Source organism: Erpetoichthys calabaricus, chromosome 9 (genome assembly GCF_900747795.2).
Source record: "Erpetoichthys calabaricus chromosome 9, fErpCal1.3, whole genome shotgun sequence".
Taxonomy (NCBI): Eukaryota; Metazoa; Chordata; class Cladistia; order Polypteriformes; family Polypteridae; genus Erpetoichthys; species Erpetoichthys calabaricus.
Genome location: NC_041402.2, coordinates 106,666,681 through 106,683,951, shown reverse-complemented (window position 1 = coordinate 106,683,951; position 17,271 = coordinate 106,666,681). Strand labels below are relative to the sequence as shown.

At 35.5% G+C, this 17,271-nt stretch overlaps 1 protein-coding gene across 2 annotated transcripts in view; it reads left to right on the top strand.

Annotated features, from left to right (window-relative positions):
• The first annotated feature begins 904 nt into the window (after nucleotides 1-904).
• Nucleotides 905-17,271, top strand: part of wdr59 (WD repeat domain 59) — a 250,263-nt gene continuing 233,896 nt past the window's right edge. For both annotated transcript variants that reach the window (XM_028810052.2, XM_028810051.2), the window contains exons 1-3: nucleotides 905-985; nucleotides 9,608-9,657; nucleotides 13,975-14,110. In XM_028810052.2, coding sequence (XP_028665885.1) covers nucleotides 932-985; nucleotides 9,608-9,657; nucleotides 13,975-14,110 — 240 coding nt within the window. In that variant the 5' untranslated portion in view covers nucleotides 905-931. The remainder of the gene's footprint in view (nucleotides 986-9,607; nucleotides 9,658-13,974; nucleotides 14,111-17,271) is intronic.

The following is a 17,271-nucleotide window of genomic DNA, read 5'->3' as shown; positions in this document are numbered from 1 at the left end:
TTGAATAAACACTATATGGAAACACCAATGCCAGAGAACTTACTTAATTTGACAAATAAACATACTCTATGTCTAACAAATTATTATACAAAGATGCTTCAAAGAGGCGTGGATGAGCATTTTTTCTTTGCAGATCGCTTGATCACATATATGTACATATGGCTTTTGTTTTTAAATAATATGCAGTTTTTATGTATAGTGTTTAAAATGTTTGGTGTTCCACAAATAAAAATTGTATATTCTTAAAATCTTGTTTTAAATGTGCTAAAACACAAGATCCATCCACAGGGAACCCATTGTTGTAATAACCCCACAAAACCAATATAGGTTCAATGAACCCTCTAAAAATAGTTAATGTGGGCTGTCCAAAAAAAAATGTAGGCCCCAAACATTGGCCACACTTTCATGTCCAAGGTGAGCTACATTTTCAGCCCAAAATAGACTCAAAACTTTCCTCACAGCAGAAATAAGCAAATGCTTTTCAAATGTTTTCCACCTGTGTGATGGGATCATTTTATTAATATAAACCACTTACTCCTTATAAGAGTTGTAAATTTGTACTAAACCCCATCTTGCAAATATAATTACTGTTTCTATTAGCTGGGCCATAGATTATCTTTGTAAAGTCCAGAACTGTTATGGTCAGTTAGTTGGGTTGCTTGATATCACATTGCTGATCTGATGGCTTAATTATATCAGTAAAATAATACTTTCTAATAATCTTCAGTCTTGTACTTCTAAATTGTTATTTTTTTCTTGGATTGAACAGCAACACCTCCTCTTTTCTAGTGGAATTCGGACGAGCCAGGACTATTGATTAAAAAGAAAGAAAAAAACTGCATCTCCCATAGTCCACCACGAATTGTGCTGCAACGTCGCAACGTTTTGAACTCTCAGCTAGAGTGACGGAAGTGTTTCAGCGGCCCGGAAAATGGCAGCTCGCTGGAGTAGTGAAAATGTGGTGGTCGAGTTTCGAGACTCGCAGGTATCAAAAGGAGTTGGAAGCAGTAGTTATAGTTTACGGAGCAGAAATAGGAACGTAAATGATCATTTAAGCAATGCGTGTCCTGTTAATTTTATAGCGTTTATTAGATGGGCTAAAGATTGATTCCACTTTGACATTAAGTGGGCATTATTGCTTAAAACAGCAAGCTTTGTTATACTAGTTGAAACTGTCAGTTGACAGTTGTACGGATTTTATTGGTACACTGCTAACGTTTGTTTTTCATTTTTCAACAAGAGTAATACGGCTCCAACGTTTAGGTTTTATCCTCCAAAAAGGCACTTTATTTACGTGACAAGGGGATATTTGTTGACAAAGCATTAATAATACATAAACAATAATCAGATTTAAACAAACTTCTATACATAATAAAAACCAAAATTACTAACTGGGCTCTGACGTTTTAACTTTTAAGGAATGGTATGAATTTATTTTCCCTTTAATGTCAGCGCCGTTTAGATGAGACAGTTTGAGAGGTATTTGAATCAGTCTTTGTTTCTAGTGTAGGATCGTGTAAGGAGAGTTTCTGATTTCACCTCTGCATTAAAGACAGATATGCTTCCATTCACGGCATACATGACGTTGTTCAGGTTTGTATCCTGCCTTGCCCTCGGTGCATCAAAGACAGACTCGGCGATCACATCCCTTAAGTAGTTTGCATAAATACATTCATGGATAGATGTTGTTATGAATAGGTTTTATTTAGTAATATGTTAATATTGTAATAGGCACATGTCATATACTGTTATGTATCTTAGTCATGAGAGACCAATCTTTGAATGTGAACAGTATCTATGATTTGTCAGTAAGTATCCATATGTTACTGAAAACCCACTTTCTTCATATGAAGCAATATGCATAGGTCCTAAAGCAGGTTAAGTATTTTACTGGACACATAAGTTCACATTCTGTCACACTGGGACAGTTTACATATTAACACAATAAGTTATCTTTGATATATTGACAGAATTCACACAGACAGTAACCGTAGCTTTTCAATTGCTAAGGCAACAGAACTCTAAAGTGCTGGTCAGTGAATAAATTAGAAATATATATCCTTAATGTGTATATTTTCATCTTAAAAATAGGTGGCTTTCGATGCCTGATGCACTTCAAGTTAATTATGCTTTATGTTTAATGCACAAGTAATATGAAGTAAATATTGCAAAATGTGTACAGTAAAATGCTGTTTTTGTGGTTTTGAGCTACTGTAAGGAAGCTGGGAAAAGACATTTACTCATACTATATTTTAAGTTGTTTTCTTGAAAATTATTTGCAGTATAGCTGGAAATGTAGCTGATGACTTTATAGTACTATCCTTCTGGCATTTGTTGTAGTAGGTGTCTTTAAAATACAGGTTTGGTGTTTTTCATGTTGACGTTCTTTCTTCGCAATCTTAATTTATATTAACTTGTCACATAAAATTGTGTTCTAAAGTGATGCTTTTTTAAATAAAATTTAAAAATACCTTGTCCGCTCTTGCAGCTTACAGTGGATCTGAAGGGCACATGGGTCAGTAGGTGATAGCAAAAGCCCTAAAACTTACCAAATACTGTGTGTCAATTTTTCAATCCAAAAATGTATTGTGATTACATTCATATAGAAAAATAGAATATCCTTAAACAACCCTGGCTGTGCAGTTTACTTTGCTTTACTTCGTTCTCATCCATGGCAGTCTTTCAGTTTGAGGGCCGTGGATTCATCAGTAAACATCGCTATTGACAGTATTGAGTGTTGATGTTCAGTTCTGCATTGCAGTCTCTGTTCTGTAGAGAACTAGACAATAGTAACTTAAAGAGTTACATAGTATAATCACTTATATTCTTTCAATATTTGGAAGATTATTTAATATTCATTTCACAAATTTATATGCTGGTGCTGGATTGATGCTAGTGTAATGAGTTTACTCATTTTAGTTGTCCTCAATTATTTTATTACCATATCCTCAACAAGAGTGACTCATCTTTCATTAAAAAGCTGATAGTTGGTTTTTGGTGCTTAAGTCTGCTCTATCACACACTCTGCTTTTAAGTACAACGCAGCCTAATTAGTTCACTTCATATGTAACGATATGTTTACAAAGTAAAATTAAACTCTTACGTGTTGTTTTCACTAAGCAGCCTTTAGGCATGATTCTTGCTATGTTGGCTATGTAAAACAGCAACATAGAATGTAATGGGCAAAAAGTGTACACCATTTACAAAAAAATAAATCCTATGTTTTAAACCGCATCTGTCTGTTGTTATAAGCCATTCCATGCAGATCGTAACCCCTGAAAAAACAGATTTGAAGAAACAAAGTTCTAAGGTTTTTTTCTGTTACCTATGGACTTATGTATCTTTCAGCCCTTTTGTAATCTGCAAGAACAAGATGTTTTTAAAATTAAAATTAAAAATGCTTCACTGGAATACAATTTTATGTGGCCAATTAATATTTTTCATGATTGTGAAGAAAAAACTTTGACTTGAAAAATACTGAAGTTATCCTTTAATGGCAAGACCCTGGCCACTGAGTCTGAATTTGTTAAGAGTATGTGTCTATAGTTTGTTTTTTTATTTTGCTAAAACACATACATTCTTAGGTAATTTTAATAGTTTGATAAGAATGTTATTACATTTTTTGTATTTTCCTGCACTTTTAATTGTGTTTGAAACATTTTTTAAAATGTGTTTTTTTTCTTTTGTTCTTAGCAGTAATGTGAAGCTCTGCTGTTTTGGTTTAGCTTAACTAGTTAATTTTTTCACAACTGTATTGTTGAGGGTAGCCTGTTGTGGGAGCATTATGGACTTATTTGTAGTTGGTTGTAATGAGAGGCAATGTTTAGTAGTTCATAGCTTTACGCTATGCACTGCGAAAGGGGAGAAATCGATTGAATAGGTTTTTCCAGGTATTACTCAATGCTTTTCTGTGCTTTTTTATGTTGGTCTGTCATTCTGTTTTTCATATCTAATATAAGAGGACTCTATTTGAATTCTGCACAATACAATTATTATTGGTGCCTTTAAAAGAAAAATTACACCTATAAAATGACACAATAAGATATAAGGGGGAAATGGTAGCTTGCATATGAATAAAATAAAAAAAAATCATTTTTGTTGCAGTATGTTACCAGGCTGAGGTGTTGTAGTGGCTGTCTTATAGTACATCACTAGTCCCTCTTTCCTATTCAAGTTCCTTATCCCCTTCATTTTCATCTTTTAACAATACTCCAGTTGCGTTTGAAATAGCTACTAGGTCATCCAGTAACTTTTCTCATGTCTTAAATGTAGCCATTTACTGTAGGTAATTCACTGCACTCTGACTCTGTCAACCCAGTGAAGCCCCGATTTTTTATTTGTTACTTATCTTATGTAGTTTGTAACAGTGGCTGAGAAAAATTTTTAATCTCATGCTTTTGTAGAGAAAAGATATAACGAACATTAAAATTAAACAGGTCCCAATGGTGACTGACTCTGGACAATGGCAAACAATATGAAAAATGTCCACGGGAAAAAAAGCTCATGTTACTCAGATCTCATAATCCACATGACCATTATCCATTCATATTCTCAGAACATGCAAAATACATTAATTTTTTGCTAAAATAGTATTAATACATCTGGAAAATTCTGTGTTAAAGATTAACAAAAAAAGGCACATTCCCTCAATACGTTGTGTTTGAATTGAAGATGTTGTAGCATTTTTTTTGCATACTGACTCCCTTACTTTTTTCCTTTCTTTAATTTTGTGTTTATAAGAATTATATATGAACACTTTCAAGTCACTATTTTTGGTCCATTTGGTGACCGTATTTTGTGCCGGAAATGACACCCTTCTGATAAACAGTAGATGAACAGGTATCTTTAGAAAAATGATCAGTCGGACTTAGTTGTACATACTGCATCAACTGACCCCAGGCATCACCCCATAATGGGGTGCAAGGGCTCAAAGTTACTTCTTTTCACCAAACTTTGAAAATATAGGGATTGGTAACATAGGCATGTGAAGTGTTCCATCCATCCATCCATTTTCCAACCCGCTGAATCTGAACACAGGGTCACGGGGGTCTGCTGGAGCCAATCCCAGCCAACACAGGGCACAAGGCAGGAACCAGTCCCGGGCAGGACGCCAACCCACCGCAGATATGAAGTGTTGTTTTATGCTATTTCAAGGTTACTGATAACAAATAAAATATTTTTGATTTTTTGCTGATGATCTCTGAGAACAACTCCAAGAAGACTAACTATGACATATTTCAAAAATAAACAAGTGGGGTATTGTTTTGGACTTTTTCAAGGTCAGTGATTATGGATATGATGTTAATAGAGATCTAGAATACTTATGGACCTCTACAATAGGGTCAAAAATAATACATTTATATGAAAATAGAAAATATTTAGACTTTAAACATTTAAATTGAAGTACACATTTTAATATTTGAAGTACCTGACACAATTATTCATGTTTATTATATACTTCTACCTCATGAAGTACAGAATTACGGCAATTCATACTTTGTTTTGATTTTAATGTTTTTGTGTACTTTAGAGGAAATTAGGAAAGTAGTTTGAAGGCTTTATGTAGTTTTTTTTTTTAAACTCTGGAGGAATGAAGGAAAACCTTTGTGGGCTAGGAACTGTCTCAGCCGCACATCTTCCCTGAGACATCAGCAGTGGCAATTGAACATAGACTTCCACATCAGAAAGAACTGTGTCCCTCAAATGAGTAGCCTTGCAAGCAGTGATATCATGTGCAGCCACAAATTCTTTCAGCTTACCACAGGGTCATGTCATAATACAACTTCTTAGCTTTTCCTTAGTAAAGTCATGTTGTTGCTGTACTCGCTAAGAAATAAGGCGCAGTAGTGCAATTTTCATTTTTCCAGAGGTATTTCTCCCGTTCAGCCTTCCAGGAAAGCTACTTATTCACTCTTTTTGTTATGGTAGTGTTACATGAATTGTGACATTTACCCTGTTCATTAAGTGCTGTACATTCCTTGATGCAGGTTTAGGATTGTTAATGCAACTAAATGCTCAAACTATATATATATAATATATATACAGGTGCTGGTCATAAAATTAGAATATCATGACAAAGTTGATTTATTTCAGTAATTCCATTCAAAAAGTGAAACTTGTATATTAGATTCATTCATTACACACAGACTGATGTATTTCAAATGTTTATTTCTTTTAATTTTGATGATTATAACTGACAACTAATGAAAGTCCCAAATTCAGTATCTCGGAAAATTAGAATATCAAGACCAATGCAAAAAAAAGGATTTTTAGAAATGTTGGCTAACTGAAAGGTATGAACATGAAAAGTATGAGCATGTACAGCACTCAATATTTAGTTGGGGCTCCTTTGACCTGGATTACTGCAGCAATGTGGCGTGGCATGGGGTCAATCAGTCTGTGGCACTGCTCAGGTGTTATGAGAGCCCATGTTGCTCTGATAGTGGCCTTCAGCTCTTCTGAATTGTTGGGTCTGGCGTACTGCATCTTCCTCTTCACAATACCCCATAGATTTTCTATGGGGTTAAGGTCGGGCGAGTTTGCTGGCCAATCAAGAACAGGGATACCATGGTCCTTAAACCAGGTACTGGTAGCTTTGGCACTGTGTGCAGGTGCCAGGTCCTGTTGGAAAATGAAATCTACATCTCCATAATGTTCGTCAGCAGCAGGAAGCATGAAGTACTCTAAAACTTCCTGGTAGATGGCTGCGTTGACCTTGGACCTCAGAAAACACAGTGGACCAACACCAGCAGATGACATGGCACCCCAAACCATCACTGACTGTGGAAACTTTACACTGGACGTCAAGCAACATGGATTCTGTGACTCTCCTCTCTTCCTCCAGACTCTGGGACCTTGATTTCCAAAGGAAATGCAAAATTTACTTTCATCAGAGAACATAACTTTGGACCACTCAGCAGCAGTCCAAAGGCGAGACGCTTCTGATGCTGTCTCTTGTTCAAGAGTGGCTTGACACAAGGAATGCGAAAGCTGAAACCCATGTCTTGCATACGTCTGTGCGTGGTGGTTCTTGAAGCACTGACTCCAGCTGCAGTCCACTTTTTGTGAATCTCCCCCACATTTTTGAATGGGTATTGTTTCACAATCCTCTCCAGGGTGCGGTTATCCCTATTGCTTGTACACTTTTTTCTACCACATCTTGTCCTTCCCTTCGCCTCTCTATTAATGTGCTTGGACACAGAGCTCTGCGAACAGCCAGCCTCTTTAGCAATGACCTTTTGTGTCTTGCCCTCCTTGTGCAAGTTGTCAATGGTCGTCTTTTGGACAACTGTCAAGTCAGCAGTCTTCCCCATGATTGTGTAGCATACAGAACTAGACTGAGAGACCATTTAAAGGCATTTGTAGGTGTTTTGAGTTAATTAGCTGATTAGAGTGTAGCACCAGGTGTCTTCAATATTGAACCTTTTCACAATATTCTAATTTTCCGAAATACTGAATTTGGGACTTTCATTAGTTGTCAGTTATAATCATCGACATTAAAAGAAATAAACATTTGAAATACATCAGTCTGTGTGTAATGAATGAATCTAATATACAAGTTTCACTTTTTGAATGGAATTACTGAAATAAGTCAACTTTGTCATGATATTCTAATTTTATGACCAGCACCTATATACACAGTACTGTGCAAAAGTTTAAGGCAGGTGTGAAAAAATGCTGTAAACAATGAATGTTTTCAAAAATGGAAGTGTTAATCATTTATTTTCATCAATCAACAAAATGCAGTGAATGAACAAAAGAGAAATCTAAATCTAAATCATGACCACCCTTTGCCTTCAAAACAGCATCAATTCTTCTAGGTACACTTGCACACAGTTTTTGAAGGAACTCGGCTGGTAGGTTGTTCCAAACAATATTTCAAATTTTGATCAGTCCAGAGCACCTGCTGCCATTTTTCTGCACCCCAGTTCCTATGTTTTCGTGCATACTTGAGTCGCTTGGCCTTGTTTCCACGTCGGAGGTATGGCTTTTTGGCTGCAACTCTTCCATGAAGACCACTTCTGGCCAGACTTCTCCGGACAGTAGATGGGTGTACCTGGGTCCCACTGGTTTCTGCCAGTTCTGAGCTGATGGCACTGCTGGACATCTTCCGATTTCGAAGGGTAATAAGCTTGATGTGTCTTTCATCTGCTGCACTAAGTTTCCTTGGCCGACCACTGTGTCTACGATCCTCAACGTTGCCCGTTTCTTTGTGCTTCTTCAAAAGAGCTTGAACAGCACATCTTGAAACCCCAGTCTGCTTTGAAATCTTTGTCTGGGAGAGACCTTGCTGATGCAGTATAACTACCTTGTGTCTTGTTGCTGTGCTCAATCATGCCATGACATGAAACTGTCTTCCACAACCTCACCTTGGTAGCAGAGTTTGGCTGTTCCTCACCCAGTTTTAAGCCTCCTACACAGCTGTTTCTGTTTCAGTTAATGACTGTGTTTCAACCTACGTGTGACATTGATGATCATTAGCACCTGTTTTGTATAATTGGTTGATCATACACCTGACTATAATCCTACAAAATCCCTGACTTTGTGCAAGTGTACCTATAAGAATTGATGCTGGTTTGAAGGCAAAAGGTAGTAACACCAAATATTGATTTGATTTAGATTTTTCTTTTGTTCGCTCACTTTGCATTTTGTAAATTGATAACAATAAACAATCATTATTTATATTTCTGAAAGCATTCTTTGTTTACAGCATTTTTTCACACCTGCCTAAAACTTTTGCACAGTACTGTATGTATATGTATATGGATGTATATGTATTTTACTTTAGAATAATGGACTTCAGACTATTTGGAAATGGTCTTTAACCCTTCTAGACTGAAAACATTACTTTTCAAAGGTCATTGTAGATGCCCTTCATATTGTGTTGCCACAAATCTGAATACTCCAGACTGAACTTCCAAAGGTTCTGTTTTTTTATATAGTTGGAAGCACATCCTAATCAGCATCTAATCAAGTGCTGTTATGTAAATATTGTTTGTGGATAACAAAAATTATTGTGCTTTAGTTTTATATATGTTCTCATTTTTCCTAATGTATATGAAAAGTCATGAAAAATTAGATTGAAATTTAAATTGTGTAGCTGCATCACAGCAGAGAAGTGGGAAGCTGTATGTTAGCTTTATTAGACACCATGCAACAAGATCTTTTTTATCAATAAGTGCAAGTCTTCTGCTCCTTGTCATCTGACTGAAATTCCACCTGACTCCTTAACCGTTAAATAATGAGCCCACATGGAAATTTCTTCAGACTGAGTTACACTGGACTATATTTTTAACTCAGCCATCAGGTCCCTGCTAGTGTGCATCACCCTTGGATCTGCCTTCTGACAAGACAGAATCTTGTTTTTAAACTTTTATAGTCTGAACATTTAGTTGCATTTTTAAGCTACAGTTAAAGTCAGAATCTAACAAAATCACTCATTAAAAATAGGATAACCCTGTCATCACTGATGTAAATACCAGTGAGCTTTTCAGCATTAACCTTCCTTTTATTGTTATGTTTAAAATTTTGTCAGTATTTGCTTGATCGATTAGAAGAATTTCAATTTTAAATGGGAAATGATGCACTTTTTTATATATATTTACAGGCCACAGCTATGTCAGTGGAGTGCCTTGGGCGCCTTGCTGTGTTGTCTGGGTAAGTAGTCAAAATATACAAGAATACACTTTTTTCTCAGTAATACATTAATGTAATAATAGTTTAATATTTTGAATATATTAAGAGATTTAGTAACTTGAAGCTCTCAGTAAGTTTGAACAGGGTAGCCATGCATAAATAATTTATTACAGTGACATGTGCAGTTTAATTTAATGAACAAACATATTATAACATACTATAACATATTATTTAGGTTGTAAAAGTACCTTTTTAGAACCTAAATAAATTCATATTTGTATTATTATTGAAACAGAATATCAAAACATTTTTTAAGCAAAGTGCTTTACACAAAAAAGGTAATTTTAGTGGTAATTACAGTACTTAGGCAAGGTGGATTAATAGGGTGAATTGGCCCACGTGGTAGTTGTGGTAGCTTTCAAAGGTTCAGAACATTCTAATTATCATATTGGCAGCACATATTGCCAACATCATGAGAATGTTGCTATATAAATAAAACGTGTAATATTCTTACATTTCCTTTCCTGACAGTTGTTAGAGTTTTCAAATATGTTTTGTGACATTAAGGGAGCACAAATAGTATCCCTAACCTAAATTGAGTATAAGAGACAATAACAATAGTGAGGTTATTTTTCGTAATCATTTTTAACGGAGTTGGGTGGGGGTTGGATGAAAACGTCCATATTAAGAAAAAAACAGAACAAAGTACTCTTTTGGATTTTTGCTGGTTCCCCTATATGTCACCCTTCCATGAGACCTTGCACAGCTATAGGGAACATACTAGTATATAAAATGACTTTCCTGTTATAATTGTGAGGTTTAACTAGATTTTTGCCAGATGCAGCAAAACTTGTCCTTATTAATATGTTTCATTTAAATTATCTCAGTTTATGCTAAAGTGATTTACAATAAAGATGTATGAAGAACCACGGAATCCTGAAACTCTTGACTATGATATTATGGAACCATTTGGTGAACAGGAACTATAAGTCTACTTGTGTCATAATTGAAATAAGGAGATTTAGTACCTATTCTAGTGTTAAACAGCCCTATCATAGCAGATTGGGCTGCTGGAGATTTGACGGAATAAGCATTTTTAACATAGCTAGAAATATGTTTAACAGAATTGTATCCAGCGGCATGGTGCTGCAGTGGTAGTGCTGCTACCTCGCAGTAAGGAGACCTGGGTTCGCTTCCCAGGTCCTCCCTGCATGGAGTGTGCATGTTCTCTCCGTGTCTGCGTAGGTTTCCTCCGGGTACTCTGGTTTCCTCCCACAGTCCAAAGACATGCAGGTTAGGTGCATTGGCGATCCTGAATTGTCCCTAGTGTGTGCTTGATGTGTGGGTGTGTATGTGTGCGTGTGCCCTACGGTGGGCTGGTGCCCTGCCCAGGATTTGTTCCTGCCTTGCGCCTTGTGTTGGCTCCAGTGTTAGTCATTATCCAACCTGCTATATCCTTACTGACTGACTGAATTGTATCCACAGTTGATTTAGAAATTATTCAGACACCTTAACTTTCAGCACAGTTGACTTGAAGATTTAATTTGCCATTTTCGCATAAATCTACACTCAGTAGTTCATAATGCGAAAGTGGAAACACATTTTCAGAAAGGTTTGCAAATGTTATAAAAATCATAAACTGAAATATAATTTATTTATCAATTCTTCAGACCTTTGGCAAAATGAATTGATTGGACATAGTTTAGAAAGGCACACACACACTTTGTTTTAAGTTCCCGCTATTAAAAAACTTTCTATAGATAGATAGATAGATAGATACTTTATTAATCCCAAGGGGAAATTCACAGACCTCTGTAATAAATCCTTGGTGAGGCATAGACGATTGCAAGGGTATGAAACAATTTCTGAAGCTTTATGTGTTCCCAAGAGCACAGTGGCCCCAATATTTGGGAAATGGAAAAAGTTTGGAACCACCAGGACTTTTCTTAGAGTTTGCCTGTTTGGCCAAATTGAGTAACTGGATAAATAGGGTCTTGGTCACTCTTACACTCTTGATCACTTTTACAGAGCTTCAGAAGTCCTATACTGAGATGGGAAAACGTGTTGGAAGGATGCCCATCTCAGCTGCAATCCATGAATCAGACATTTATAGTAGAGTGGCAAGTCTCCTCTTCGAGTTTGCAAATTGCATTTAAAGGACTCTGAGAGCAAAAAAATTAACGGTTTGGGCAGAACTCTTAAGCACTGTGTCTGGTGAAAACAAGGAACTGCTTTTCACCAGCTTAATACCATCCCTATGGTGAAGCATGTTTTTGACAAATCATGCTATGAGAGTTCTTCTCAGCAGCAAGGACAGGTAGATTGGTCAGAATTGAGGAAAGGATCACACAGCCAAATACAGACAAATTCAGTACTTGATGAAAACTTGCTCCAGAGTACACACAACCACAGACTGGGGTGAGTGTTCACATTTCAGCATGATAATGACCCAAAGCATACAACCCGGTCAGTGCTGAAGTGGCTTTGTGACAAGTCCTTGAGTGGCCATGCCAAAGCTCAGTCTCCAAAGAACCTGTGGAGAGACCTAAAGATGGCAGTTTACACATTCTTCCCATCCAGTCTAATGGAGCATGAGAGAATCTGTCAGAAAGAATGGGATAAACTGCCTAAATCCAGATGTGCAAAGCTTTTAGAGACTTACACAAGAAGACTCAGCTGTAATTACTGCAAAAGGAGCTTCTACAAAATACTGAATTAAGAGTGTGACTGTTTACATGAATGAAAGATTTTAGTTTTTGATTTTTAATAAATTTGCGAAACTTTCTGAAAACATGTTTTAGACTTTGTCAATATAGCTTGATGGAGTGGGGTAGGAGGAATTGAGCGTGATCATTAGAGAGGTAGTGGGATGGAGTGTGACCCCCTACTAATATAAAAAAATAGTAATGCATGACCCACCAGAGGCAAATGGGTCATGACCCTGAGGTTATACTGTAGTACTGAGTTATACAATAGTTACAAATATTATGATTGGTAAAGTGGCACAGTTTGTAGTGTATATATAGAAGAACTAAAGGGAGGTAACATTCATTAAGAATGCCGTAATTTTTGTCTCATACACAAATAAGTGGAAGTTATTTATACACATACAGTTATCATTAGCTCTTTAGGTGTTTGCTGTTCTAAACTTTTGGGGCTCCTGGTTTGATTTGCAGTGCATATAGACATGTGATTTTAGAGGATTGGCATCTACAATTTGTAATTTTTCCTTTTGTATTTTTACGATCATGTTAAAATGGTAGTTGAACCAAGACAGATTAAGTTATCCCCTTTATACCTGAAAGAAACCCAAAAGATACTACTCTGCTTTTGAAGTAGTTTATCTTATTCATCAGTAGAAGTTGCCAGAGAAATCCCTTCATTGATCCATTTATAGATAGTGTTCACTATCTACATCTACATCTGGAGTTAGGTATATGAAGAGTCAGTATAAAAGTCAGGGAAATAAAAATCTAAAATTAATGAAGAGGTAACAAATCAGAATAAGCACTGAGCAGTAATTGTCAAGTTAATCTTCGGCATGAAGTCTTCAGTTGTCATGTTGTTATCTGTTAACATCAGAAGGCGCTGTCTAAAATCTGGATTATTTAATAGTAAGCATAGTTATGTTTGTTTGTTTTTTTTAATATTGCATATTTGATTTGCCAGTGACAATTTTTTGTTGTAGGCTTTCAGGTGTTAAGCAGACCACTTATTTTGTTTGGTGGTGTTCTAAACATTGACACTGCACCTTGAATAAGTGCCTCAAGCTGTCATCATTTTTTGAGCCTTACTTCCTTGGTTGAGCTTACAACTTTGTATCTGGCTACCTGCTTTGATTGCTTTGTGTTGCTGTTTTTAATAATATTTTGCTTCTTACAGTTTCTAAATGAATTCTCTTATTTTGTATTTTTCCGTCTTCTGTCAGAAGTTTACTTGTTGATAAATCAACTTGTTATTCTATTTGTAACAGTAGTAAAATTCACTTTTTACATTTTGGATCCCCGCAAACATATACTGGAAAAAAGGGAAAAAAAAGATAATTGCAGTATGCAAAGAAACCCAGGTGAAAAACTAACTTGCTTTTGTTCTTTTTTTTTTTTTTTTTTCAGGAAACAGTATTCATAGTATATCAAGAAACAGTACAACATATCCTAATTAAAATATACATCCTGCATTCAGTATGGATCTTTTTGGTATTATTGTTATTACTTTAAAAGTAATGTATTAGTTTGTAATTATACAATACTTTTCTGTTTTTTCTCAGGAGCTGGAAAGTCAATAATTTCCTTGGGAATTTTAAACACATGAAAATACTAAAATTGTATTCTTTTCCAGGCGTCGTTTTTTATACATAGTAAATTTGGATGCACCAGCTGAGATTCCACGGAAGATTTCCAGACAGAGTAAATGGGACATAGGGACGGTGCAGTGGAATCCCCATGAGTCTTGCTGCTATTACTTTGCTGCTTCGGTAAGGATTTGAATTTTCCTGGTTGTACACCACATTCATGCTCACTTCCTGAAATTGCACACATTTTTGTGCTGCAGGGTTTACAGGGTGAGGGTCTACAAGAACACCATTCCATAAAGGACAAAATAGGGCCTTAAAGTACCGGTTGTGGACTATTGCAGACTGGACAAAGTTTCCTCTTCAAAGTAGACACTGAGACTTGCTTTTTTGACCACTGTTAAGCTGTGCTTGATGTTGTTGTGCTTTGAGGCGTCCATCGTGCAACCTTGTTACCCTCAGAAATTTGTCTTCTGATTGGATTGTGAAAATGGGTCCACTAGATCTCTTCCTGTCAGAGTTTCAGAATTGCCTTTGGATTGTGTAGGGCATCATACCCACTGACACTTTGATTTATTTATTTACTAGCAAAATACCCGTGCTTCGCAGCGGAGAAGTAGTGTGTTAGAGGTTATGTAAACATATATATACATAAACATATATACTTATATATACATATCTACATAAACATATACATACATATATACATATATATATATATACATATACACATCCACATATATATGTACATATATCAACATATATATACACATACATATACACACATACATACACACACACACACATATATATATATATATATATATATACACATATATATATATATATATATATATACATACATACAGACAAATATATACATATACATATTTACATATCTACATATATATACACATATACATATCTACATACATACACATATATCTATCTATCTATCTATCTATCTATCTATCTATCTATCTATCTATCTATCTATCTATCTATCTATCTCAGGGGTCGGCAACCCGCGGCTCTGGAGCCACATGCGGCTCTTCAGCCTCCTTGCAGTGGCTCCCTTTGGCCTTGACAAAAAAATAAAAACCATGAAAATGAATAATGGCAATTTCTTAATTTAACTTGTATTTATATATATATATATATATATATATATATATATATATATATATATATATATATATATATATATATATATTTATGTTTATTTACTACTACTACTACTGTTATACATTTTAACATCTAATTTAGAGAGTTTAATTCTGCGTGGACAGAAGCATTTGCCTTCACCGCCAACGACGCTGGCTTACCGGTGTGCTTAATATGTGGCGATAAATTATCGAACAACAAAAAATGTAACGTTGAAAGACATTTTCAAAACAAGCTCTCAGCATTCACTGAAAAATACCCAAGTGAAGATAAGCGAAAGAGAGCAATTTCAGAACTGCAACGGAAAGCTGAACAGAGCAAACATACTTTCAAAAAGTGGATCACTTCTACACAGTCAACTACAGCTGCTAGTTTTATGGCAGCTCAAGAGATCGTAAGGAGGGGTAAGCCATTCACAGACGGAGAATACATGAAAGAATCGTTCATAAAAATATCAGAGCATCTATTCTCCGACTTTAAAAGCAAACGGGAAATTGTTCAGAAAATGCAAGCTGCATTTAGAGAAAGATTCAGTGAGTTCAGAAAGGAAAAACACACACTCCCTCCTTCCCTGTCACACCCCTGGACATCGACCCATCCCTGCTGAACACATCCGCATTCACAGGAGTAAGCCCGATCTAGAAATTGAACTGGACGACATAGCAGATAAAGATTAATGGGTGTCCAAGTTCAAATGCCTGACAGTGGATCTTAAAGAAGTCACCCGTCAGAAGGCTACTCTCGCTAAAGAGCACAAATGGAGTGATATTGAAAACCTCCCCAAACCCGACAAATTTGTTTTCGACACATGGAGTGCCATTCCCGAAACGTATATGAACATGAAAAAATATGCATTTGGAGTCCTGTCCATCTTTGGCTCAACATACTTAAGTGAGCAAGTTTTCTCAAGCATGAACTTCATAAAGTCCAAATATCGCTCCCGCCTCACACATGAGAGCCTGCAGTCCTGTGTGAAGGTCAAAGTCACATTGTACAGCCCCGACATAGAGATGATCAGCAGCGAACTTCAGAAACAGAAGTCACTTTAAACAGGTGACAACAATAGCATTTAATAAGCTATTATTTTTCAGAAAAACAAAACACATTCATTTCGGACCCGGAGCTGATGTAGGTTTTTTTGTATGTTCAGGTGCTTCAGTTGATTCAGCACACTGAAATGGAATTTAATGTTTACTTTTTTAAAGCTGCTAAGCTACAGCTAAATGTTTTATTTATATTAAAGTGGGCTAGTTTTTATTTTAATTTTACACAGGTATAGGAAGGACCCAAATAGGCCTGCATAGTTCAGTTTAATTTATTTCAAAGTAGCCCTACACATGCACACTGCACTTCTGTTTGTTGTATTCCGTGGTTGTAACATGTAAAATCTAAAAAAAGATTAAAACTTTTAAAAGTTTATAAGCTGTGTTATGTTTTGCGGCTCCAGACTATTTTTCTTTGGAGGAAGGGGGGGCAAAATGGCTCTTTTGATAGTGAAGGTTGCAGACCCCTGATCTATCTATCTATCTATCTATCTATCTATCTATCTATCTATCTATCTATCTATCTATCTATCTATCTATCTATCTATCTATCTATCTAGCAAAATACCCGCGCTTCGCAGCGAAGTAGTGTGTTAAAGAGGTTATGAAAAAAAAAAGGAAACATTTTCAAAATAACGTAACATGATTGTCAATGTAATTGTTATGAGTGTTGCTGTCTTTTATATATATATATATATATATATATAATATACACACACACACATAAGCATATATATACATATATATACATATCTACATATACACATATCTACATATATATATATATATACATATACACATCTACATATATATATATATATACACATATCAACATATATATACACACATACATAAACACACACATATACATACACACACACATATATATATATAAATATATATATATATATATATATATATATATATATATATATATATATATATATATATATATATACACACACACAGACACATATATATACATATCTACATATATATATATGTAATTGTGTTGTCATTGTTATGAGTGTTGCTGTCATATATATATATATATATATATATATATATATATTTATAGCAAAATACCCGCGCTTCGCAGCGGAGAAGTAGTGTGTTAAAGAGGTTATGTAACTATAT